Source organism: Pelobates fuscus, chromosome 1 (assembly GCF_036172605.1).
Source record: "Pelobates fuscus isolate aPelFus1 chromosome 1, aPelFus1.pri, whole genome shotgun sequence".
NCBI lineage: Eukaryota > Metazoa > Chordata > Amphibia > Anura > Pelobatidae > Pelobates > Pelobates fuscus.
The window spans coordinates 86,668,759-86,695,621 of record NC_086317.1 but is presented as its reverse complement, the minus strand read 5'-3'; the positions used below and the strand labels follow the sequence as shown (position 1 = coordinate 86,695,621).

Below are 26,863 nucleotides of genomic sequence, written 5' to 3'. Positions count from 1 at the left end.
TTTTTATCCAAATGTGTTGCTTATATAAAATAAAAAAGGTCCCCCCCCCCCCCCCCCCCCCCCATATCTCAGATTTAAAGTAGGGCCTTGCACACATACAATGCTTCACATTGCAAGAATGTGACGTTCCAGCATTGTTTCATAGAGGTCAGTGCAGCAGAAGCACCTCTAGTGGCTACAGGTTTGTTTAACCATGGAATATAAAATGCATTGTTTTATATTGCAAAGTTAAAATGACAGGCCCACTACACCCAAACCACTTCATTGAGGTGAAGTGGTCTGGATGACTTTAGCGTTCATTTAAGGAATGTGACCTTTAATTCAGAGCACTATAAAATGCCTCAACATTTGAGAACGTATTCCACTACTATGATAAGCAATATTAATCTGGTAAATGTATAGCATACACTAAGTGCTTTTACTTGCCTTAATCCAAAAAATGCACTATACTCTCCATTTGTATGTGTGGGATTTTAAATTGTGCGTGCAATTCCCTAATGGAATGTTTCTCCTTCCTGAAATACAATTGTCTAACTTGCGCTTGCCAATTTCCTTATTGTGTATAGCTACATTTTAGATAAAGTAAAATTGCATTTTAAAGTAGTTTGATCACATCTGTGTCTCTGTATTATAGCTGGTTTTTTTTTTGTGTGAAAACTGTTCTATGTAATCAAAACTCAAGCAATTTGCCAAGTTCCTTTATCAGCTAAATTTGTGGATCTTAACGTGCATATTTCACAAATACCTTTACTTTAGAATATAAGAAAATTTCATTATTGTTTTAATTTGGGGGGGGGGGGAGGGGGGAGTTAAGTTTGTAGAGAAATAATCAATTGATGAAACAAACTTGTAAGTATTACTACCCAGGGGATCTGAAGTCTGAACTGCTTTTTCAGAGACATATTATTTAAGTGTTTAATACTTCTGCTTCCTGTCACATTATCAAGTCAATGAATTAGGATTAAACTTGTCCTATTGTGAGTACACTGCCAAGCGGGTTCATCACTGAATCCATATTGGTACCCAGCCGTGCAGAATGATAAGAATGCCTCCTATGCATTGCTATTTCTTAAAGGATGACTGACCACACAGCAAGTGAATTATAATCACTTTGGAACAAACACACCCGTATCTTTCGCACAGGTTTATTAATTCATGCCTTTAAATACAAATATGGAGTCGTATACATTGTAAAGAAACACTATAGCTTTCTGAACACTAGTCTGTATTCCTAACACGATAGTGCCGTTTATATTCAGGGCCCCTTTTTGCAAACTACAAATTGTTTTTTAAAAAGCTTTTAACTTGCAATTTTCCAGCACTAAGGTTCCTTCATTACTTCAGCCTCACACAATGTCCAATCCGGTGTTCCTTATAGAGGTACGATGGGGTGCGCAGTAAGTGCATTATTTATATATATATATATATATATATATATATATATATATATATATATATATATATATATATATATATATTTATATATATATATATATATATTTATTTCCACTTTCTTAATTAAGGATAAACAATTTCCTGTGTCCAGAAACTGTTTTTTTTTTTTTTGTTTTTTTTTTTAATCATCATCAGAAAAGTTAGAGGAATTTTTTAGCAGATAATGGACAAATGGCAACTGAAAAACGTTTTCTGGGATTAACGGCAATATAAAAGAAGGATATTGACTGACACCTGTCAGGGGGGTAAATTAAAATTGTCTTGATAACTTGCTATTCTGCACTGGTTCCTTTGTGTAGATATATTTATATATTTTTTTTTCTTTCATGTTCGTGTACCGAATTGAAGGGTGCAGATGAGTGATGGATCTAACGAGGAAGTAAATTGATAAGATGTGTGCTGTGCCACGTAAATTAGTTCCATTTTGATTAGGGTGACATGGCTTATCAAGTCGCTTAACATTATTTGTACAAGATTTATGGACTAGTTGATATTTTACTGATTCGTTTGAAGGTTCTTTTATTTATTTTTTCAATACCTGTATATTTTATTTTCAGTGGTACATAAGTACAAACTATTAATAACCACTGCAATGATAAAACCATTCCACATATCTTCATTCAACCTAAAATTTAGAGCTCTATGATAATATACTTCTGCACAGAATGCACCTGTCATGGTGTCAGTGGTTGGGCTGTCTGCTCCGGGATTCGGGCGCTTATCTCAGAAGCCGCGAAAGACCTGAATGGGTCGAAACGCCTGTTAATTTTTGATGCAATACCTACTGGAATAAACTCCCTTTTTTCACTTACTAAGTCCTCAGAGTGCATATCTTTATTTTTGTGTGTGTATATATATATATATATATATATATATATATATATATATATATATATATATATAATTAGTATCCTATTGTAACAATGCAATGTTTTATGGATGTTTTATACCCTGTATTTTTGAAACAATTATTTTTTTCAAAAAAGTGTGTTACAGCTTTAAACATGTTTTAGACTTTTAACAAAGGTAATAATCACATATGTTTCCTTTTTCTTTTCACTCCCTTCTTTTAGATTTTCCTTCTTTCTACAGCTTTATACATATTGTGACCATAGCAAGTAAAACATAGAAAAACAAAGTAAAATCTTTAACTCCCTTCCCCATTCCCTTTTTTTTTTTTTTTTCTTGGGTTGGATTTGGGTCTTTAGTAAATTGTTATTAAAGGTTATAACTATGGTGGTCTGTTTACTTTCACTTGGATGCTGGTATGATGTGCCCTGTATGCAGTTCTATAGTAATTCTATTTTTGAAGCAGCAACATATTCTGCCATAATAATAATAATAAAAAAAAAAAAAAAAACTGGGCATGAATGTACCTAAAGTGTCGGTATATTTGTGTAGTGACAGCTACTTTTTTTGCACTGCAGCTTTGGTGGGTTATATTTTCTAACCAAGAGCACACCTTCCATCATTGGGAAAATTAAACGGTGAGAGAGGGGCAAACAATAAAAAATATTTTGTGAACAGAGCCCTAAAAGCAAGATTTTATCACACAATTTATTTTTTTTTGGTGACCCTAAAAGATAGACTGTGAAGAATGGGTCAGGACTAAATTCCCGCTACATCCGGGACCCTTTGGAATTCATGCAGAACTGAAGCATAATTCCAAAGTAACTGCTGCCTTCCCAGTCACCCAGAAATCTTCAAATTTGCTTTCCAATTGTGTGTGGTGTCACGTAGATAGGGCCATGTTTATTTAAACCTCCCTATACCTTCCCCTCTCCTAAATTGTGCAATATGCTCTTTAGCAGTTTATTGTGGCAGATCTTTAGTTTAGTACACTGTTAGATGCATGTGGAAGTTTATTTATTTTATTCTTTAAAAAAAAAAAAAAAAATACTAGGGAAACAATGCAGAGAGGAGACATCTTGTGCAATGAAAGGACTTGTTTGAAATCTGTTTTAGCCTTTGCTTCTGAATGGAGGCCCTCAGGAATGTGTCTTGGCAAGTGAAATTACCACCCTGAAAGATCTGGTATGATGTACACGCCACAGCCTGTTGTAGGCAGCGTAGATTGTGGAATATTTAGTCTTAATCACTGCCTACTACTTTTTATTGACAATGTGTACATATCAAGTGGAATAAAAAAACAAAGAAGAAATGTAATGGCTTCAGGAACTAACTGAACTAATCCATTAACAAGGACAGTGCGTGTTTAATATCTATACCACTATACATATTTGGTCATAACATAAAATGGCAGGAATCATTCCCTTGTTGCCATGGCAGCCTATGGGTTATAATTCCCTAGTAACAAGGCAAACAAGCTGGATAATTTACATTGAAATATGTTTAGGGAGAAAAGCAGTAAACTTGGTGAAAGTTCAGTGCTTTGTATTGCTGCTTTTTTATTTCAATTTGAATCATATCTAAGTAAATACATGAGACTTCTTCCCTCATTTCTGTGCTATTATTTACATATACTTTGTACTCAAGATCATGTCTCTAGTAAGACATTTTAAATATTAAATAAAAGACAAACTGCACTCCCAGGATTTTGTTACAAAGAAAATCAATATTGCTGCTTAATTCCACATAGCAACAGGATACATTTTCTCTAAACCACTGAAAATATATTAAAATACATAGTATCCATAGAATGTTTTCTTGAGGGGATATGACTTTGTTGGAATATAACATTTGTTTCCTAATTACATTTTCCATTTAAATAGCAGTCACTTGTGGGTAAAGCTAACATTGTGAAATATGTTCAGTTTTTTCATCTTAGCTGGTATACATCCCATAGACTTCCTGTATACACAACTAGTTACAATGTGTATTCATTCGTATTAGTGCTTTTGTACTAAGGTACTGTTGTACTACTTAAGCAACGAAATAGACTCCAATGGTATATAGAGGACCAGAACCCAGCAAGAATAGCTGTAAAGAGCTTAATATAGTCCTGCATAAATTGAATTTATTTTATAAGTAGCCCCATTTTCATCAGTTGTGACTTCTTTGCTGAATATCTTGTCAGAGGTACTTCAGGATATCTATAGTAGCAAAGTGTACTTCTAGGTAGTCTAGACCTGCAATTTTAAAAAGTACTTTGCTGCCCCGGTATGGCCATGGCTATTGTCACCATTTTTATTACTGCAATCCTACGAAATCCCCGTGGCCAGCCTTGGAAAATTTCACTCACTAAACCAGGCTATGGGTACACACTTAGCAGTTACAGTATGTGTCCAAAATACTTCTCACCCCAATCCCTGCTGTGCACTCATTTATGGGATCAAGCCAAGGGAAGTTTTAAAGGGGAGTATTTATTTATTTTAAATACTTCTTTCTGGCATGATTTTATGGGTTCTTTGTATGCATAGTTTCCCATTAATGATCAGTTTGGTTTTTTTGCTATAAAGAGCTGGACTTTCTAGATACTCTTATAGAAAAGAGTACTGCTCATCTGTGCGTTTCTCTCTGCTTCACTGAGCAGCTTGCTGGGTTTTACAGAAACAGAAAACAACAGATGTAAAGGCGTTTACGCTCACTGTGTAGTATGTTATCAGTTTACTTACTATTTACAGACAGGAGTAATGTTTGCTTATGGAAATCTGGACAGCCGCACGTTGTTGACACATTTTGTTAGTATTTTAAGTATGAAATGTCTTATTGTGGGTTAATTGACATTTTAGTTGTTTTATTTTTATTTTCCATTTGACAGTCTTGATTTTAATATTTGTCGTAACATCTCTTTACTTTTTATTTCCATTTATATTTTGGTATTTTAGAGATGTTCTGAAGCTAGCATGGTTTTTAATGTATGTGTATATTTATTTTATCAGGAAAGATACATTGAGATTTCTCTTGTTTTCAAGTGTGTCCTGGGCCTTTGGCCAATTTTGTTTGTTTTGTGCATATATTTCGCCATTGTCTATATGCACAGTGATCATTCATATACCAAAGACCTGTGAACACCAACCATGACAACCCATAAGCATCAGATAGGGAAGAGAGCCTTGATAAAGTCTCTATAGACCAGCCAAAATGTTGCTACATCTTGTTTGTTGGTTATCGCCACTGTAGGCTAATGTGTTCTCATGCCCTCTTTACCCACTAGTAAAGCCTGTTCTCCAGGTACCCCTACCAGTGCACATCATTGATATAAAGGGTTACTGCAAGCACCATAACCACCTCAGTGTACGTGCAGATTTTCAGAATACAGAGATATTTAATATTGCTGCTGGACTTGTAATTCCATGACTGAGCTTTCTGTGCTTGCTAATGTTTGTCTGCATATTCTACCCATACTGATGCTATTAGCAAGTGAATGAAGAGCAGAAGGAGCATCCGTTTTTTGCAGCTCTGTACTAAACCTTTTAACGTACCTGTGTTATAGCTGTGAGCTTGAATGTTTAGCCCCATAGTCGATCTGCTATTGTATTATAAAAAGGAGCACTCCAAGCATCATAACCACTATAGTCTGTTGTTGTGGTTATGGTGCTTTGAGTGCTCTAACACCTTCCCATAGTAATTTGGCAAACCATTTAAGAAAGGTTTGACAACTTTCCTGGGTCCCACCAGGCACATTTATCAGCGGCAATCCAGTTTCTAACTTGCAAGAATGTCCAGTGGCCTCACATTGGACAAGAGGGTCGACTGAGCGGACTCGGTCAATGACTGAGGTCCTGTATTGGACCTGCTTAGTTCAGGGGAGACATCTGTTATTTGCTGTAGAACACTGCATGTGGTGTAGGCCCTCAGATGACTTAAGTAAAGTTGACTGACTATTCAAAACCATTTTGACAAATAACTTTGTGAAGCTGCAGAAGGCTTTATTGGTTATGGTGCTTCGAGTGTTTCTTTAAGTTGTACATGAAAAATGTTTTTACTGCTATAGCAGGTATATCAAATGAAATACGGCACTACTACATGTTCATCCAAGTATTTGCTGACATTAGCTTCATTAAACAAAATGGTCTTTCTTTTTTTCCACATTCTGTTCTTACATGGATTGTTCTGGAAGTCAATATTTTGTGGGGTGTTTTTTTTTTTATTCTAGTACTAAATAATCTGTTTTTCATTCTCATTGTGCATAATCTTCCCATGGAATTATTTACTAGCACAATTAAGTCCTGGCTTCGACGCCACAAGAAGATCCCTTTAGGAGCACTTTAATGTGATTTCCTTTCTGGCACAATTGAGATCCCTTTCACTAAAACTATCATTCTTGCTGTAATCTGCCACCGACCTAGCTCTCCGGTGCACTCTCTTTCTGACATAGCCCAACTACTAGGTGAAACTGTAGCTCAAGATTTTAATATTGATTGGCTAAATTCTAAAAATAGTCATGTATACTGTTTAAGACTTTGCAGCTAACACAATTCATTTCCTCCCCAAGTCGCATTAATATTAAAAAAAGAACCATACCTTGCTCGATTTGGATTCTCTCCAGTTGTCCTGACAGAATCCAGGAGGCGGGCGTTCTCCCTAACCGTTTCAGTGACCACTGTCTCGTGTACTTCATGCGCAAAATAAAGGCCACTAAATCCCCTCCCAGGATTATAATCACCAGGTCTTTCAAAACATTAAATCTTGAAGCCTTTTTAAATGATCTCAAGAACATACCATGGCACAGATTAGGTCTAATACCAGATCTAGACTCTGCAATTGCATTTTTCAGTCCGAGCTCTTGCTTGTTTGGAATTTGCATGCCCCTTTGCGTAAAGTGCGACTAAAAGGGACACACCTGCCCTGGGTTACAGCTGACCTCATTCAAATGTACCAGTTTAGAGATTCACTTTGGTCAAAGTTCAAGCGTACTGGCTCCATGAACGATCACTGTACTTACAGACAATGGCGAAATGCATGCACAAAACAAACAAAAATGGCAAAGGCCCAATATGTCAGTAAAAATGTGAACAACCTATCAAACCCAAGAAACTTCTTCAAAATTATAAATCGCATACAAACCCCCACAATCCACTCCCAACCTGCCTAACGTCTGCAAATCCTCAACTGTATACATGTATGCAGACGACTAATCTACGCTAGTAAACCCAAGCTACCGCAGCTTGAGGCTGTGCTCCAAAACCAATTCACAGAGGTAGAAAAGTGGATAGCGGATAACAAACTCTTCCTAAACACTGACATAACCGTTAAAATGATCTTTGGAACTGTACCTAAATTACGTAAACTACAAAATCAACAATTGTGTATCAGAACAAGTTCAAATAGCACACCGACAGCAGTCTGCTCTTTTAAATATCTAGGTATGTTGCTAGACCTTAATCTATCCTTTGGCCTTCACATTGAAAAATCTCTTCAAAACGTTACCCAAAACTAGGTGCCCTGTACAGAAACAAATCCTGCCTAAGCCCTACAGTAAGGAAACAGATAGTGCAACAAATGCTAATGCCGGTTGTTGATTATGGGGATGTAGTGTATGAACCCGCAACGCAAACCCACCTTAATAAACTTAATACGCTATATAATTAATTCTGCTACTTTATACTAGAATGGAATTACTTTACCCACCACTGTGACATGTTAAAAGAGCTAAACTGTCTGTCGCTCGAATACCAACGCACTCCTTTCCAGCGTTGTGCATAAGAGCATTTATGAGAAGCTCCCACCCTACTTGAGTAGAATGCTCTCCCCGGTTGTTCCCACCTCCTATAACCTCCGATCCAGTACTAGTACGAAATTTAACATACCGCAATACAAAAATAAAGTGGCTCGATCCTCCTTTTCCTACAGAGCACCGCAATTATGGAATAACCACAGGGACACAGTCAAATCTCAATTCATTAAGCGATCTATGGCAATATACCTCTGCACAGAATGCACTTGTCATGCTTGAATATATTTATTACCTGTTATGTATTACATTTATATAAGTGTATATATATTTATGGTTTGTATTGTATTTTTGTAATATTATATCCTATTGTAACAATGCAGTGTTTTGTGGACCCAGGACATACTTGAAAAGGAGTGAAATCTCAATGTATCCATCCTGGTGAAATATTTTATAAGTAAATAAGTATGTTGATACATATGCTAGGATATCAAGGGCATTTCCTATAAACTTTTCTGACTGTAAATTGGCCGTGTGTTTTGTATAAGTAAGAGGAGTTCTTTAATTAAATGATTATGCATATTGTATTATTGTTTTATTTTAAAACATGTTATTCACTTGCTGCTCTTATTTCCAGCAACCCTCCCCTAAGTGAGGAAATGCTGCCCCCAGGAGAGTGGATGTGTCATCGCTGCACCATACGCAGAAAGGTAAGGCACATTTTATAACTTTATATATAAATATATTTTATCTTATTTTTTTTAAATGTATGCACTTAATAAGCAAACATGTACAACTATAGAAACTAGAAAGTTTAGGGGAATGGGTTGTTTTTTTTTTTTTTGAGTGGGAGGGGAGGAGATTAAGATTAATTAAAATCTCATTTAATATTGTCTCTTTCCATGACCTAGCAGCAGAATATTTTTTTTTTACAATGGAGACTCGGTAGTTAAGCCCCACAGACCTCTGGGCACAGCGCTTTGTGGGGGGGAGAACGGAGCCTGTGAAGAGTGTAACAGGGCTGCTGGATTTATGAACAGGGCAGCGGCCGTCCACCCTGTTTCTTTTCCTTTTATGCCGCAGGTTCCAAAGTTCCGTATAGCCCTCAGGGTCCTCAAAACTCCCGATCAGTAGCGCCAACAGCTCCCTGCTCACTTCGCTGTACTTCTAGGCTGAAATGAGAGCAGTGTGCCATAGTTTTCAGCCAAAATGGCCAGATTTTGCAAGAGCCTCTCCTGCATGTGACCAGTTAGCATGGCGGTCAGGCCCCGTCCCTGTTCACTTTTAATGTCTAAAATAAAAGTATTCAGACCCCTTGAAAATTATGTTTTGGGTTACAAAAAAGATACAAATGTACAAACAATATTGTTACTGCACTCCTCTGCATAGACTTTAGACTTGCACCTGTCATGCCTTAAACAATTTGTGCTCATTAGATTAAGTTTAAGATTTTATCTATTCATTGTGATAGCAGTTTTGTTTTCAAATGTATAAATAAGAAGATAAAAACTATTTAAAAAAATATATATATATTATATATATATATATATATATTTCTCCTAGCTGTCAGTCAATGGCTCAACGTGCCACGGCATTGACTGACAAGGGAAAGCAGAAAAAAAAAATCCCACAAGCGGTCACTCTGCTTTTCTCCCATGTGCTGCGGTTGCTATGGAAACTGTAGCTAGGGAGTGTAGGAATGGAGTGCCGTGATGTCAATCTGTTGCGATGCTGGCAACTGACAAAATTTGCCCTGCTCAGGGATTCGTCCCAAGCAGAGCAAATCAAAGAAGAACAGAGGTGGAGAGCAGGCGCAGCAGAGCTCGTCCTGGAGGTTCTTGTAACATGAGGACTAACACCGATGAAACGGCGCTGGAAGGAGAGGAAATGTGAGTAAAGCTTTATATTTTACATTGAATGCACCATGTATCTTTATAATATATGGTGTGTGTTCCATATGAATGGAAGGGGAGGTGTTTTTTTTGCATTACTGCTTCACTTTAAGATTCTGTATTTCTGAGTGAGTATTTAATAGTGGAAAAGCTGAAATGTACTACTTGCATATATATTCAATTCAAACCACTTTTACTAATTAGTCAAGTCACCCTTTGCTGTAATACGTTTTAAGTGTCTTTGAATAATTATCTAAAGCTTTGCACAATGGCTGGGAGTAAGCTATGCCCCCTTTTTTGGGCAGATTTTCTCCCGATGGTCCAGTTTGATTTAGTTGTGCTTGTGGACTGCAATTTCCTAATGGTGCCACAGGTATTTATTAGGATTGAGATCAGGTCTTTGACTTGGCCGCATTTTTCCATTCTACCTTAATTTTCACAAGTTTACCAGGCCCTGCTGATTATTATTATATTATTATTTATATAGCGCCATCTAATAAAAAGGTCCCCTCACAGTTGAAGCCTTCCTACCATACATCACTGTAGGGATAATGTTTATGTAGGTATGGGCACTGCTTTGTGTGAGTCACATAAAGCAGTTTAAATTATGGTTAAAAAGCTGTATCTTGGTCACATCTGCCGAACTAATCTTTTTCTGTATGTGCCTTTGTTTGCAAACTCCAGATGATTTTGAGTAATGGCTTCTTTCTTGCCACACTCTGGTACAGGCTAGTTTGAAGCAGAGCTCTTGAAACTGTTGACTTGTATTTTTACTGCAGCCTTAGCCACTGACCTCTGTAGCACCTGTAGAATGATTTATGGCCTCTTCTTGGCTCACTTTTGCAGAGTTTTTAAGGACAACCTTTTCTAGGCAGTGCCTGGGTGGTTTGACGTAATCTTCACTTTCAGATAATTGGTCCAACAATGCTAATAGCGTTTTCCAAATGCTTTTATATTACTTTGTACACTATTCTAACAGATGCAGTCTGAGGAATCCATCTTTTACAGTGGTTTGTTCTTTCTTCTTCGTTCTGTTTTCCTTCAGATCTGAAGCTTTGCTAATGATTCTTATTGAAAGTGGGGCTTTTATCCAAACTGCCATTACTTTAACCCCTTAAGGACCAAACTTCTGGAATAAAAGGGAATCATGACATGTCACACATGTCATGTGTCCTTAAGGGGTTAATGTCTCACAGTGAGATTACAGTTCTTAGGTAATTATATTACCAGAAGGGGGTTGTTGTTTTTTAGCTGCTTTAACATGGAGTTTCCAGAGTGGAGAGATTGAACATTTTTGCACACTGTATATTTTAGGGGGGTAAGGGGGTTGTTTTTTTGTGAGGTGTTTTTTTCTTCAAAATATCTTTCCACATGACCAATGCTCATTTAAAGTAATAAATGTTTATTTTAAAAGGACACTTTAGTCACCAGAACAAGTACTGTGTAATGTAGTTGTTCTGGTGTGTTTATAGTATGCCCCTGCTGGCATTTTAATGTAAACACTGCCTTTTCAGAGAAATTACTGCCTAGTAACACTTCTAGTTGCAGTCACTGCCACTAGAAGTGCTTCCTGGGTCAGTGCGACGTTCAGCGTCTCCAGCCTCTTCATGGAGGAGCTGAAGTGTACCATAGAGATGCATTGAATCAATACATTTCTATGAGGAGATGCTGATTGGTGCAACGTTTTGCAGCGCATGCCCAATAGCTTTCCTATGCTTTCCTAAATTTCCATAAATTTTGATAATCTCAGCCAAGAAGGCTGAGCTAGTCACTGCAAACCCCACAACCCTCTTTAATGGGGGCAAGGGGCCTAAAATATGGTTTTTAACACTGTAGTGTCAATAATACATCTTTTTGTTTCTTTAATAGGTACATGGGTTAAAGATTCATACCTAGTCTGAGTATAAAGTAGCACGTTTTTTTTCCAGAGCAAGGTTTTTTCATGCTTAAATGTGAAGTATACAAACATCCTCGCATAATAAAAACACAAACTAGCTTCCTCACCTTTATAACCTTTCTTTTATTTTTTTGTTTTGCCTTGACTATTTGGTTTCTTTTGTAGGTGAAAGGTTGGGTGTGCACTTGTATTATCTTGTTTGCTTTTAATAATGAAATCAGTCATTGGCGGTAAAGTAAATATTAGTAATTGTATTCTATTTTTTGTTTTGGTTATAGAAACGTGAGCGTAAGAAAGAGTTGGGCCAAGTTAATGGTCTGTTTGATAGATATGGAAGAAGGACGGTGTCACCTACCAGTGACTTGGAATTCTCCGAAAGAGCTGCTGGCAGCTACCGGACCCTTGCACAAGCCAGGATGCTGGAAAGAAGAGTGAGCCGTCCCGGCACCCCTACATCTAGTGCCAGCACTGATACCCCCACCTCAGAACAGAATGATGTCGATGAGGACATGATTGACGTGGATGACGAGCCCCCTGCTCTGGAGTCGGAGTATGGCCATTCTCAACTCAAAAGACCCTTCCAGCTTCTCATCGCAGCTGCCATGGAAAGGAATCCTACCCAATTTCAGCTCCCCAATGAGCTTACCTGCACCACAGCACTTCCAGGTCAGTGTTTAGGGAATAGCCTTGAAACCTTTTCACATCTGTAATTGCTTGTCATCAAGTTAACATTCCTTCTAAATGTAGCACAGCACTACCATTGCTGGAGCTAGATTATTTGAATGTGAGTTTAAACTCCCCTACACCAGACACCCAGCGCAAAGTCACCATCGGGGGTCATTGTAAATTATGCAAAGACCCCCACGGTTAACAGAGCTGTTTTAATATTTGTAACCAGTTATTTTCATTATTCATATTTTGAATAATAACTTTAAAGGGACACTAGAAGCATCAAAACATATTTTCCTTAATGAAGCAATTTTGCTCTATAGTTCATGCCCCTGCAGTAGCATTGCTGAATTTTCTGCCATTTAGGAGTTAAATATTATTTTATTTCTGTTTATGCAGCCCTAGGCACAGTTCTTCTGGCTGCAACTGACACAACCTTCATGGGAAAATGGTTTCATTTTCAATCAGATCTTAACTTGCTTCACTCTTAACTCTGTAAATAAAACTTTAAAAGAAGAAAAACTACCACAACAAGAGGACATAGTCCTAAATTAGAGGGAGAAAGGTTTAAAAATAATACCAGGAAGTATTACTTTACTGAGAGGGTAGTGGATGCATGGAATAGCCTTCCAGCTGAAGTGGTAGTGGTTAACACAGTAAAGGAGTTTAAGCATGCGTGGGATAGGCATAAGGCTATCCTAACTATAAGATAAGGCCAGAGACTAATGAAAGTATTTAGAAAATTGGGCAGACTAGATGGGCCGAATGGTTCTTATCTGCCGTCACATTCTATGTTTCACACACAGGAGGCTCATTCGGGCAATTAGTAGAGCAGGAGATAATGAATTCTAAATGAAACATAATGTGCAATAAAGGATGTTTAAACATGATTTCTCTTTTTACAGGAAGTGCTTAAGAAGGCTGTGTAAGTCACATGCAGGGAGTTGGGGCAGGGGACTGCAGAAACAAAGGGATTTAACTCCTAAATGGGTATTAAGCAAAGACATTGTAGGGGTATGATCTATATATCGATACACTGATGTGTGCTATGGTCGTTCTCACACAGCCATGTTACAATCATGTCACCCATCCCATGTGTTCCCTATTAAGGGTTAATAAGCATGTATGGATAGAGATTTCTTTGCCTGAAGCAAGCAGTTAGTGTAGGCCCAACTTAAGAGGTTTGCCTTGACGTGGCAGGTGGACTTACATCTAATGGCTATTGGAGTTATTAAATAACCTCCATTTATTTAAATATGCATAGGGATTTGGGCTAATGTGCAGGTAACTATTTTCTTTGATCTTTTTTGTATGTATTGGGGCTGATGTATGCTATGGTCGTTGGTGCTGCCCAGGAGTAGTGGGAGTTTGAACGCAGGACTTATTTTTGTGTATTTGCATTAGAAATACATAGCTAGGTAATGATGGTATTATTTCAAGGTAAACTATCGCTAGGTTGATAGGTTAATTAATCATATTTGAAGAACAACTTTAAAGATGTTCATTCTCTGTACATAGATTTGCAGAATGATGGTGTTTTTTTCTGAACTATAAATGTTTATTGCCTGTATTTGCTGTGAAAAAGTGCATGCTATCCCTGTAGACACAAGCTCATTTGACTTGTGATTATTATAAGTATTATTATTGACTTGGATTATTATAATTAATTTAACAAATATGTAAATATTGCTGAATGTACATAAGAGATCCATATTTCATACTAAAAAAACCTTTGGACTATAATGTATCTTGTATAGAAAACTATTTTTATATATAGTTACCTCTAAAACCTTTTTATTAAAACAAATGTAATTAGATTTTATTTTATTTTTTTAAATCAGATAAGGTGGGGTTTTGTTTTGGGGTGTTTTGTTGTGTGTGTGTGTGTGTGTGTGTTTTGTTTTTTTGGTTTTTTTTTTATATAATCAATTTTTATCCACCCTGGTTGCCCTTTTCTTATATTCTTTCTTCTTACTCTCTTGCAGGCACCAGCAAGCGACGTAGGAAAGAGGAGATGACTGGAAAGAATGTCAAGAAAGCACAGCATGAATTAGATCACAATGGCCTGGTACCTTTACCAGTTAAAGTTTGCTTCACTTGCACCAGGTATGAAAACCAAACTACCAGTATAGAACCCTAATGGTTTATTGCAAAAGAAAGGAGTCCTCGTGTTTTTTTCACCATATGGGATGAGTAACACAAACATCTTAAATGTCTGTCCAACTAAGGGTAAAAAGCTAAGATAAGTTACTTAGAAATATGTGTATATCTTTAATGTGTTTATCAGTTTGTGCACAGGATATGCGCATGCAATTTAGTACATTCCTTGGGGATGGGATAGCAGATAATAAATAGCTTGACAGACACTGAATTCTCCGAGCACATTCAATTCAATGATTTTCACTGACTTTACCAAATCTTTGTAGACACTGTGTCATGCTTTAGCCAGATTTCCATTAGGGAGTTAATGATATAATATATCTATGTTCTAGCTACCAGCATGACCTGAGGCATTCATTAACTTGATAGAATTTTTTAAAAACTGGACGCTTAAAGGGACACTCCACTGCCCCCCCCCCCCAAAAATAATCACATTTTAGTACATATACCCTACCCTCCATGAAAACGTGCATGCATTTAATTAATACATTTATTGTGGTTATCTCCAAAAATAGCTTGCAAAATTTTCAGATTTTGTGTCTGAAGTCTTTGGAATGCCTTTCCTTCTAACCCAAACAAGCCCAGACTTTATGTGACTGTCTCATCAGCCTTCCAATGCAGCTTAAAGTTTTTGCAAGGCAGGTGCTCTGGGCAATTGCCTGCCTCCTGAGTTTAGCTCCACTGCGCTAAACAAATTGGGAATAGTATTGGTTGCCTGACAGCCAAGGGGGATGTAACAAGGTTAATTTGTAAAAGTGCCAATTTCTATTGAAATCTCCTCTTTTTGTAAAGTTAAGAAGGGGACGCATTCTTCACACAAAGCATTTCAGCAAGCTAAAGTGATATGTGGTGCAGAGGTAGTATAGTTAAAACACATATACCAAAGAGGGCGCCGCTATCACCAATGTACAAATATATTTACCATACAGACGTTGGAATATGGCATGTAAAGCAAACGTAAGAAAAAATATACATAGTGAAGTGTTTAATGATAAAAACAATGTGAATACACTCACAAAATGCTATGTGGGTCTGGAGTGTCACTTTAGTGGATTCTCAAATTAGAGACTATGGATTTGCTTGAAATGAATCTAAAATGAAAATGTGATTGGAAAATGAAATAAACTGTAACATTTTAGATTTCACCCTTAATGTCATCTGTATGTTTGTCATTTATTCTTATGTCACATTGTCCCTTTTTTCTTGTCTTTAAAGAAACACTCCAAAGCTTTAGAGGTGTCTCCTTCTTGTCACTATATAAAATCATTATTCATAAAAGTGCCGATTTCACTTGTTATACGCAAAGCGGCATCCTCTCAGTTGTCAATCAAATAGCAAGGAGAGGGGGTCCTTCCTGGTTGCTTTGTGCCCTAGTAAAAAGTGGAAGCCTATGCTTGAAAATTATTGGATTCCAAGATTCCTATGAGAAGAATTGGAGGGCTGTGCATTATTTGCCGTGCATGTGCTCTGTATCCCAGTGCTTCTCTATCAAACGCATTGTAATGGCTAGGAGATCATCAGTAGGCTTTTTTTAATGCGTGTTCGAAGTTCTAGCTTTATTTTAAAGACCCAGCAGGCTTTAGCACAATTGATCTTCTTATCTGAACAGGAAGCACACACCTATATTCTTTGTCTACGATTCAGCCGTGGTGAAACCTGTGAATTTTTGTTTTGTTGGTAGAGTGGGAGCATTAATACACTGTGTTTATCTTTATTGCAATAAGTTTACATATCCTCATTGCCCCACTAGAAGTCTTTAATTTCTTTGGTAAGAAGTTTGGTGCAGCACCTGCAAGTTCCTTTCTATATTTTGTGGGTGGAGGTGTTACTGTGTTGAAACTGCACCCTGCCCAAGTAAGACTCACTGCAAATTCATTGCTTCTGACTTAATGTTATTAGGAATTACACATGGCATAAAAAGACCCAATTCACATTGAATAGTAGTAAGATGCAACACCATCTGCTAGTCACTAGTAAATAGGGCATGTTGTGCTATTAAAATGAGAAAGGGCATGACAAATGTAATCCTGGTTTTAGTAGCCAACACAAAAAAATCTAAGAACTAGGCATCCCCTTGGCATCTGTACCACATACATGCGACATACTAGTTTTGTGATAACATATTTTCTACAACTCCTCTTTTACTAATAATACCTTCAGATCTTAATGCTATGAATAAACTGTCAAGGGGCAAAGATTTGGCTGTGTTTTTACTGTGAAACTGGCTGCCTACCATATCTTCATTGGGAGCTGGGCAGCAATATCTACTATTTGAGTCTATTTCAGAAGTTATTTCCCACGTACCACGAGCCTATTTATATTGTTTAGGTGTCAGCTAAACTTTTCTCTCCCTACTATAATCATTCATTTTAAACTGATTTATCTTGTTATTGAAATTTAGTACACAAGTTGTCCCTTTTTAACAGAGGGCAGGATCCTTTATAGTGTGAGGAGTAGGGCTCTACAGTTCACTACCTAGAGTTCTGCATTAATTATTGGACAAAAAATGGCATTAATTGGCTTACTATGTCAAATTAAGCATTGCTTTATCCTTTTTGCCTTTTATAGTTAAGAATCTGGAAACTCCACTTCTCCAGGGTGGGCACAAGAAAAAAAGGGCATAAATACTTGTGAATATGCCATGGTTATTGGGAATTGCACAGAGCTGTGCCATCCAAAAAGTTGTGGATATCCCAGGCCCAGTTAAAAAAAAATAATAATTTCAAGCATCTAAATGCTGCTCAAAAAATGATTTGCATTTTTTATTTATAAGGGCAGCCAATATGTTAACATATGAAACACTGACAATTGGTTCTCACTCTGTTTTCAGGAGCTGTCGTGTGGCACCTCTTATTCAGTGTGATTACTGCCCTCTCTTATTTCACATGGACTGTTTGGACCCTCCCCTAACTGCTATGCCAACAGGCCGGTGGATGTGTCCCAACCATATTGAACACATTGTGGTGAGTTGCCTTGTATTTTTTTTCAAATTTTATGGGGGAAATGTAGGCTTGGTGGTGACTTGTCCCATCTTAGATAGATGAGTGCCTGTTACAACCATGGTGCCTCTCTGAGAAGAACAGTGATTTCTACTTCTAATCGGTGTGTTTAATATTATGGGTAAGATTCCCTTGTAAAAATAATGACTTTTTACCTGATTAATATATTGGTTTGAGAACTAATTGACTTGGCTTATTATACACTTAAATTGATATGCTGTTTCTCCTACAGCTGAACCAGAAGAGTATGACCCTGAGTAATCGCTGCCAGGTTTTTGACCGCTTCCAGGATAGCATTTCACAGCATGCGGTGAAGCTGGACTTCCTGAGCCGCATTCACAAAACAAACCCTCCCAACCGCAGGGTGCTACCACTGTCCAAAAAACATACGGTTAAGGTGCGTAGTTTGATTCTGTGGCACAAATTATTGGCAAAATGTGAGATTATTAATTGTGTACAACGTTAGAGTGCAAATAAACTGTTAATTCTAAATTCTCCTTTTTCTTTTTTTTTTTTTCTTTTTGCCTGTTTAGTGCAAAATAATTTTTATTTTTTCCGATGAGGTCTTATTTGTAGGGTGACCAGTGCAATTTCTTTTCTCCTTGTTCATTTGTCATTTTGCAAGTGTGAATATACTCATGCACACACTGCAAATTATAATATATATATATTTTTATTGTTTTTGTGGGTGGTACAAGAGAAATTGAGCGTTATGTCAAATATAAACAAATGGAGGTTATTTAGTTGCTCCAATGGCCGTGAGACTTGAGTGCTGGATTTGAATCTGCCACTTCCAGGGCCGGGAAGAGAACAGGGCTCTCCCCTGGTCCAAAGGCTTTAAACTATTTCCTATCTTTGGTGACCATTAGTGATCTGGACCATCAGTAGTAAAGTCCTGCATTTTGAAGGGTCCTGGTAATAGGCTGGATAGATTTTGGTTTAGGTCTTTAAAAAAAAAGTAAGGCTGTATTGTTCAAATACAAAATATGTTTCCCTTTAAAGGGACAATATAGTCACCAAAACAACTTTAGCTTAATGAAGCAGTTTTGGTGTAAAGATCGTACTCCTTCAGTTTCACTGCTCAATTGTCTGCCATTTAGGAGTTAAATAACTTTGTTTATGTAGCACTAGTAACACCTCCCTGTATGTGACTTGCACAATCTTCCTCAACATTTCCTGTAAAGAGAGATCTAATGTTTACACTTCCTTTATTGCACAGCCGTTTTAAGAATTTATCTCCTGTGTCAGTCACAGCCTGGGGAGATGTGGCTAGGGCTGCATGGTTAGAAACAAAAGCTACTCCTAAATAGCAGAGAATCGAGCAGTGTGTGTATAGGTATGTCCTAAACACAAAAACTGCTTCATTAAGCTAAAGTTGTTTTGGTGACTATTGTCTTTTTAAAGGGAAACTCCAGGCACCCAGACCACTTCTGCCCATTGGAGTGGTCTGGGTGCCAACTCCCACTACTCCTAACCCTGCAACTGTAATTATTGCAGTTTTTTATAAACTGCAATAATTACATTGCAGGGTTAACTCCTCCTCTAGTGGCTATCTACTAGACATCCACTACAGGTCACTTCCTAATTTCTAGCAAGGATTTTCCTTGCTAGAGTGTCGCTGGACATCCTCACGCTATGTGAGGACCTCCAGCGTCGCTCATTTCCCCATAGGAAACCATTGAAAATCTTTTTCAATGCTTTCCTATGGGGAGCACTAATGTGCATGCGCGGCATGGCCGCGCATGCGCATTAGGTCTCCGTGGGCGGGGATCAGTCTCGCCCACCGGCCGACGGAATCAGAGGGAGGAGTGGCGCGGAGGAGGAGACAGCGACGAAGGACATCGCTGCTGCCTCAGGTAAGTGACTGAAGGGGTTTTCACCCCTTCAGTAACCGGGGATTGGTGGGAGGGAGAGGGTACCTCCAGTGCCAGGAAAACTGATTGTTTTCCTGGCACTGGAGTTTCCCTTTAAGTGAGGTTAGATTGTTGTTTATCTGCATATGTCTGGCAACATAATGTCTCGCGGAGTTGTATTTGGTGCTTGAGGAGATATTGACATTCTGTATACACCATCAAATGAGAATTGTTTGGCTTGTCGTGTGGGTAAGATGAACGCTTGTCTAATAAAATGGGCAAATTACTCGGGGGGGGGAAGTGAGTCTTCTACACCTCTGATCGTGCTATTCTTATTTCTACCCTTGTCATCAATCTGGTCTACCTGTAAGGAGAGATGTGAGTGTGTGTGTGGACTGCAGCTGCGGTACCGTTTCTCATAGGGTAGCCAGATCTTGTCTCTGATCGAAGATATCTTCCCCTGAGCCATGCACTCTAGTTGTTGCTGCCTGTACCTTGTCTATACTATAGCCAACTGAGCCGAGAATGTTTATTTATTTTTTATTTTTTATTTTGTATGTCCTGTTTGGTGGGTGGTGCATCCCCACTACCGTGAGGACTGTTGGTGTAGCAGGCAAAGTCGTGTCTGGTATATCCTCCACTTATAGAGTATGTATGGCCTCTAGCTGCGTCGGTGCTATTGCTATATTACAGGTTGTAAAAGTTAACAGCTGGCCGATCTCTTAACCCTCTTTAGCGGCAGTCTAAAGTGACTTCTGCAATTTGCGTCCCATTTCTGCACTAGGATGTACCCCAGCAGATGAGGAATGCTCTGTCTTCCACAACTGCTGCCAATTGCAATCCATGGACCTTGCCTGCAGTAAGCCTAAAGCCATAGAAGTTGAATTTTTACAATCAGGGAATAAAAGAATCCGCTGAATCAGTGCGGTGCCCTGAGTATAATGGTGACGAGTATCTCCGACGCTAGATGTAGAATTGAGATTTCGGCACATGGAGCTGTGAGAAATGGCATCTGTCTCGAATGCTGCCAGGCAAATTATAACATTTTAATTACTATTAATACACACTTTTGTGTATGTGTGTGCGCACAAACAATGCATAACTTTCACTCCTAGTAATCCAAACATGTTTTTAATCCAACAAGTTTTACTATTCCCTTTGTAATGGCAGGGAGTTGGTTTGCTCTTCACACCTAACTTCTCCAGTTTAAAATCACTCTTTTCTTCTCAGGTTCCTGATGCAATCAAAGCACAGTACCAGACACCTCCACAGCTAATGGCCCCAGCGGGAATACGTGATGGGGAATTAATTTGTAACGGCATACCCGATGAATCTCAAAAGCACCTCTTGAACTCTGAGCACTTAGCCAGCCAAACAGAGCAACAAGAGGTATGTTTGTAGTTTGTAATACAACTGTCAAAAGTAATTGTTGTCTCACTAAAGTATGCAATGTTTTTATACCAAGACCCACCTGATCATGGAAATTTCTTACTATGGTGTCATTGGCACACATCCGTTGTAAGATATCCTATCCATGTTTTTTTGCATTGTGATGTAGCCCTGGTCAAAAGCCAGGACACAGTTTGCATTTAAACCATAAATGAGGAAGTACTTTTGTACATGAGCAGCCCTAATTAAAATGTAATATGTAGCGTTCTACTACCTGTTGCTATGATTTGTTTAGTTCCTTACTGGTTAAAAAAAAAACTGCATTGTAACAGTAGAAAAGGGTGTGAAACGTACATGCTTAGCTTCATTAGGATTGTAAAAGTTGTTTCAAGTAACATCACAACTTCCTATGATTTTGAAGCGGTCATGGTGCCTGGAGTCAGTATGTCAGTCTGTCTGTCTACAGAGGATAACCCCTCTGCTGCCAGCACTGGAATGGAGGGAAGTTATAGAGATATACCGTATATACTCGAGTATAAGCCGACCCGAATATAAGCCGAGGCCCCTAATTTTTCCCCCAAAAACTGAGAAAACTTATTGACTCGAGTATAAGACTAGGGTGGGAAATGCAGCAGCTACTGGTAAATTTCTAAATAAAATGATATCCTAAAAAAAATATATTAATTGAATATTTATTTACAGTGTGTGTATAATGAATGCAGCGTGTGCGTATGAGTGCAGCGTGTGTGTATGAGTGCAGCGTGTGTGTATGAGTGCAGCGTGTGTATGAGTGCAGCGTGTGTATGAGTGCAGCGTGTGTATGAGTGCAGCGTGTGTATGAGTGCAGCGTGTGTGTGTATGAGTGCAGCGTGTGTGTGTATGAGTGCAGCGTGTGTGTGTATGAGTGCAGCGTGTGTGTGTATGAGTGCAGCGTGTGTGTGTATGAGTGCAGCGTGTGTGTGTATGAGTGCAGCGTGTGTGTGTATGAGTGCAGCGTGTGTGTATGAGTGCAGCGTGTGTGTGTATGAGTGCAGCGTGTGTGTGTATGAGTGCAGCGTGTGTGTGTGAGTGCAGCGTGTGTGTGTATGAGTGCAGCGTGTGTGTGTATGAATGCAGCGTGTGTGTGTATGAATGCAGTGTGTGTGTGTATGAGTGCAGTGTGTGTATGAGTGCAGTGTGTGTATGAATGCAGTGTATGAATGCAGTGTGTGCAGGGCCGGTGCAAGGATATTTGCCCCCCCCCATATGTCCTGACCTCCCCTCCTCCTCCCTCAGTGGTCCTTACCTCCCCACCCCTGTGTTCCTTCACCCCCCCTCCCCCAGTGGTCCTGACTCACCCCTCTCCTAGTGGTCCTTACCCTCCCCTCCCCTAGTGGTCCTTACTTCCCCCTCACCTCCCCTAGTGGTCCTTACTTCCCCCTCCCCTCCCCTAGTGGTCCTTATCCCCCCCTCCCTCCCATAGTGGTCCTTATCCCCCCCTCCCTCCCATAGTGGTCCTTATCCCCCTCCCTCCCATAGTGGTCCTTATCCCCCCCCCTCCCTCCCATAGTGGTCCTTATCCCCCCCTCCCTCCCATAGTGTTCCTTTTCTCCCCCCCTCCCTCCCATAGTGGTCCTTATCCCACCCCCCTCCCTCCCATAGTGGTCCTTATCCCACCCCCCTCCCTCCGATAGTGGTCCTTATCCCCCCTCCCTTCCATAGTGGTCCTTATCCCCCCCTCCCTCCCATAGTGGTCCTTATCCCCCCCTCCCTCCCATAGTGGTCCTTATCCCCCCCTCCCTCCCATAGTGGTCCTTATCCCCCCCTCCCTCCCATAGTGGTCCTTATCCCCCCCTCCCTCCCATAGTGGTCCTTATCCCCCCCCTCCCTCCCATAGCGGTCCTTATACCCCCCCTCCCTCCCATAGCGGTCCTTATCCCCCCCTCCCTCCCATAGCGGTCCTTATACCCCCCCTCCCTCCCATAGTGGTCCTTATCCCACCCCCTCCCTCCCATAGTGGTCCTTATACCCCCCCCCTCCCACAGTGGTCCTTATACCCCCTTTTTTTATTATTATTATTATTATTATTTTTTATTATTTTTTATTATTTTATTTAGATTTTTATTTATTTTTCGTCCCCCCTCCCTGCTTGATACATGGCAGGGAGGGGGGCTCTCCTTCCCTGGTGGTCCAGTGGCAGTTCAGTGGGGGGGAGAGGGGGGCTGTCAGAGCTGTACTTACCTTTCCTGCAGCTCCTGTCAGCTCTCTCCTCCTCTGCGCGGTCTGTGCAGCTCCCTCTGTCAGCTCCCAGTGTAAGTCTCGCGAGAGCCGCGGCTCTCGCGAGATTTACACTGGGAGCTGACCGAGGTGCTGAACGGACCGGCGGAGGAGGAGAGAGCTGACAGGAGCTGCAGGAGAGGTAAGTTACAGCTCTGCCAGCCCCCCTCTCCCCCCAGTCTGTATTATGGCAATGTAAATTGCCATAATACAGACCTTGACTCGAGTATAAGCCGAGTTGGGGTTTTTCAGCCCAAAAAATGGGCTGAAAAACTCGGCTTATACTCGAGTATATACGGTATTTTGATTTCATTTTTTTCTTTTTTTTTCAAGGGGGGCAGAGGATATAGAAAGGTTTACACTGAACAATCAAGAACCACGTGTTTATTAAAACCGTTTTTTGGTTGGATTAATCCTTTAAGATTGAATACATGTGCAGGGTATAAGGGCATCAATGATTAAGCCTCTAAATTTACATAAGTATGAGCCAGAACACTGCCCTCTGCAGGTTTTCTGTAGACACAAATGTCTGCACTTTAGGCTTAGATGTAGGTAGAAAGGGTGTTGTAATTAACTGTACTTGTAAGCTAAATGCACTTCATTGTTAAAGAGTCAAGTTGTGTTTCTAATCTGCTGAGTCTGTGCATCTACTGCGGTTGCATATTTAAATTTAATCCAGGTTTCTGGTTTATTCTTCAGTGGCTCCGCAGTGTGATTGCACTCCAGTGCAGCATATTGAAACATTTGTCTGCTAAGCAGATGCCTCCGTCCTGGGACACAGATGATGCTGAGACTTTGGATGTCAAACCGGTTATTGCACCTGATGGTTCGGTTTCCAACTCTCACCAGCACACCGATGGCAAAGCGCAGTTTCCCACATCTTTAGGCATGTGTCCGAGCAGCCAGGCAATGTCTTTGCAGGAAGATACGACATTTGTGGTCAAGCCTTGCCTCTCTACCACATTTGGCACCTTGAATGGACCTGCTGCTCCAGAGTCCAAATCGAATGGCCCTCATGCTTACGGTGTTAGCCCCAATCCTACGGAACAGTTGACTGATCCTCAAAAGCTAACAGGACCAAGTACTGGTGTGTCGGTACTGACTCAGCGGCAAGCACGCCCTCGTTCGGGCACTCCTCCTTCTGCTACAGTACTCCCAAAACATCTGATGAAAGCAGATAATACATTAGGGTCATCACTATGTACGCCACGCGTACCAGTACCTGCCATTACACCCCCGAGCTCTTGCACCAGTTCTGAGCTTACTAGCACTTTGTTACGCAAACCTGCTCTAACACAACCTGGGCCTACATTCAACCAACCTGACTCCAAGTCAGTGGGATCTCCACTTTCTGGTACCAGGGCCCTTACACCTCCTCAAGCTATAGATGTACTGACCTCTGCAGCATCCGGTGCATCCAGAATTTGTGCAGCAGCACCACCTGCAGGTGAGTTGATTGCTTTAATATTTAGTAATATGATGTAATTTACGTTTTTTGTTTTTTTACATTTTATGATTCCTATATATTATGCAACACTATAGTTTTAGTGTGAGGATGTAGTACATCATTTAATTGACAAAACCATATTGAGAAGGAAAAAAAAGAAACTTGAAGGCCATGCTCAAACTAGTTTGCCATCTAGGTATTTCCAGAGGAATACAATGGTAGAATAGCTGGACCTTAAGGCCGGATATAAAAAAAAATATTTTAGTCTACATGTCACATATTTAGTGGTTCATATTAATAAATAAACAAACCTGTGCTCTATACTTAGGAAAAGGGCAAACAAACTAATGAATTTTTCAGAGACGGTGAAATAGTTAAATTGCTTTAAGAATTGTAAGACCGCACAGGATACTCTTTCTGGGTTTTAGAAAACGCAACTTGGAATTCTGGCACACCACTTTGAAAGCTTGCCTTTCTTATGACTGAGTAAAACACTTAGAAGGAAAAATTAGTCTTTGAGAAAGCTCAACTGAGACGCACACACTGGGCATAAGAAATCTATGAGGAATGTTCAGCGTCTTCATGCAAAGCACATTCTGCAGTACTGACAGGGAGCTCCTCTAGTGGCCGTCTGCTGCCTAGGGACACCTCCAGTTCATAGAAAAGGCAGTGTTTTTACAGCAAAATGCCTACGGGCACTGACTATATGCACCAGAACTACTAATTAAGCTGTAGTTGTTATGGTGGCTATAGTGTCCCTTTAAAGTAACACTACATGTACCCGGATCACTTCAGCTCATTGAAGTGGTCTGGGTGCAGTGTCCTAGGTCCCTTAACCCTGCAATGATAATTGCAACTACAATTGCCCCTAGAGGGACTTCCAGGTGGTTAGGTGAGTTTTTGTAGCCTTACAGACATTGGACGTCCTTAGGCTATGGATAATGACATCCGGCGTCCCCTGGAATCCCTTAGGAAAGCATTATGCAATGCTTTCCTATGAGGGGAGTCCTAATGCAAGCACGGCAGATCCTCCCCCCACTCCCCACAACTGTTTTCCTGGCACTATTGTTTCCCTAATAAGTGCCATTTAAGAGCTTCTACCACCACCTGCCATTGAGCAGTGGGCAGTGCCTCTTCCTGACAATAGGAATTGCAATGTCTAATGTCTACATTTATACTTAGTATTTATATTGCAATTGTTGAAATATATCTATTATGCAAATCCTGCCTGTCTGAACAGGCTTTGTAGGCAAATATCCTACTACAGAATCAGGCTGTTTAAAATGTAGTTAAATATCTATCCACCCTCTGCTTCTGTCATTGTTTTGACAACTATAATAGTGTTTTGGCATCACAGGGTTGGTTTGGAACAGAAAACAGTGCTGTCTCTCAGTATCAGTATTAAAGGATTTATCACTTGTTACTGTTTCCCTTTTATTTAGCTTTTTTTTTTTTGCTTTTCTGGTTTTATCCTCTTTTATGATTTTCTTCTAATGTAGTTTTATTTCATTGTTTGTAAAATTATAGTTCCGTTGTCTATCAAAAACACAAAAACAAATTTTAACATTTTTATTCATTCATGCTTTAATATATGCCCCAACAGATGGTACTGTGTGTACTGTTACCTGGCATGAAGTCAGTATTTGGGACATTAAAAATCCTTGTTTTTAATTATATTGGCTAACAGACCCTAAACAAAACCCAATTTAGCACAAGCTGTGAGATATTTTCTCGGTTAATTCAATGCATTCTATCTCTTTGGCATTAAACACATACATTTGACAGTCATGTGGTATTCATTCAATATATCCACTATGGTAAAATGTTAAATTATCAAATCAAAAACTTGTCTTAAAATAAATCTTATCAGAAGCCAGGAGCACCAACTATTTTTTTAATTTATTTTGTGGAGGAAAGTAAGACAAGACAGCTTTGCGGTTATAGTGTGAAGAAAATTGTTTAATAGCAAACATATCTTGATTTGTAGATTAAGTGCTTATCCCTATGTTGTTGTTCACAATGGATTGGGTTTTTTTTTTGGTTTTTTTCTATATCATCCACCATACACTGTTATTTATTTATTATGTTGTAATTAAAAATAAAATGTATTAAAGGAACACCACTACAGCGACAACCCTCCCTCCATTGTAAGTCGCTAAATAGTTTTTTTTAATTATTTGACTTCTCTCATGGGTTCCGCTCCTGCTTATTGCTCTTATTGAGCTTAGACTTGCACTGCCAGGTTTAGCTCAGACTGAGAACTTCCGGT

The 26,863-nt window shown here is 39.4% G+C and overlaps 1 protein-coding gene across 1 annotated transcript in view; it reads left to right on the top strand.

The window, feature by feature from the left end:
* PHF12 (PHD finger protein 12) overlaps positions 1-26,863 on the top strand; it is a 55,531-nt gene that overhangs the window by 15,899 nt on the left and 12,769 nt on the right. The window contains exons 3-9 of the mRNA XM_063449978.1: positions 8,670-8,742; positions 12,100-12,487; positions 14,476-14,596; positions 17,481-17,613; positions 17,882-18,046; positions 20,733-20,891; positions 23,847-24,594. Coding sequence (XP_063306048.1) covers positions 8,670-8,742; positions 12,100-12,487; positions 14,476-14,596; positions 17,481-17,613; positions 17,882-18,046; positions 20,733-20,891; positions 23,847-24,594 — 1,787 coding nt within the window. The remainder of the gene's footprint in view (positions 1-8,669; positions 8,743-12,099; positions 12,488-14,475; positions 14,597-17,480; positions 17,614-17,881; positions 18,047-20,732; positions 20,892-23,846; positions 24,595-26,863) is intronic.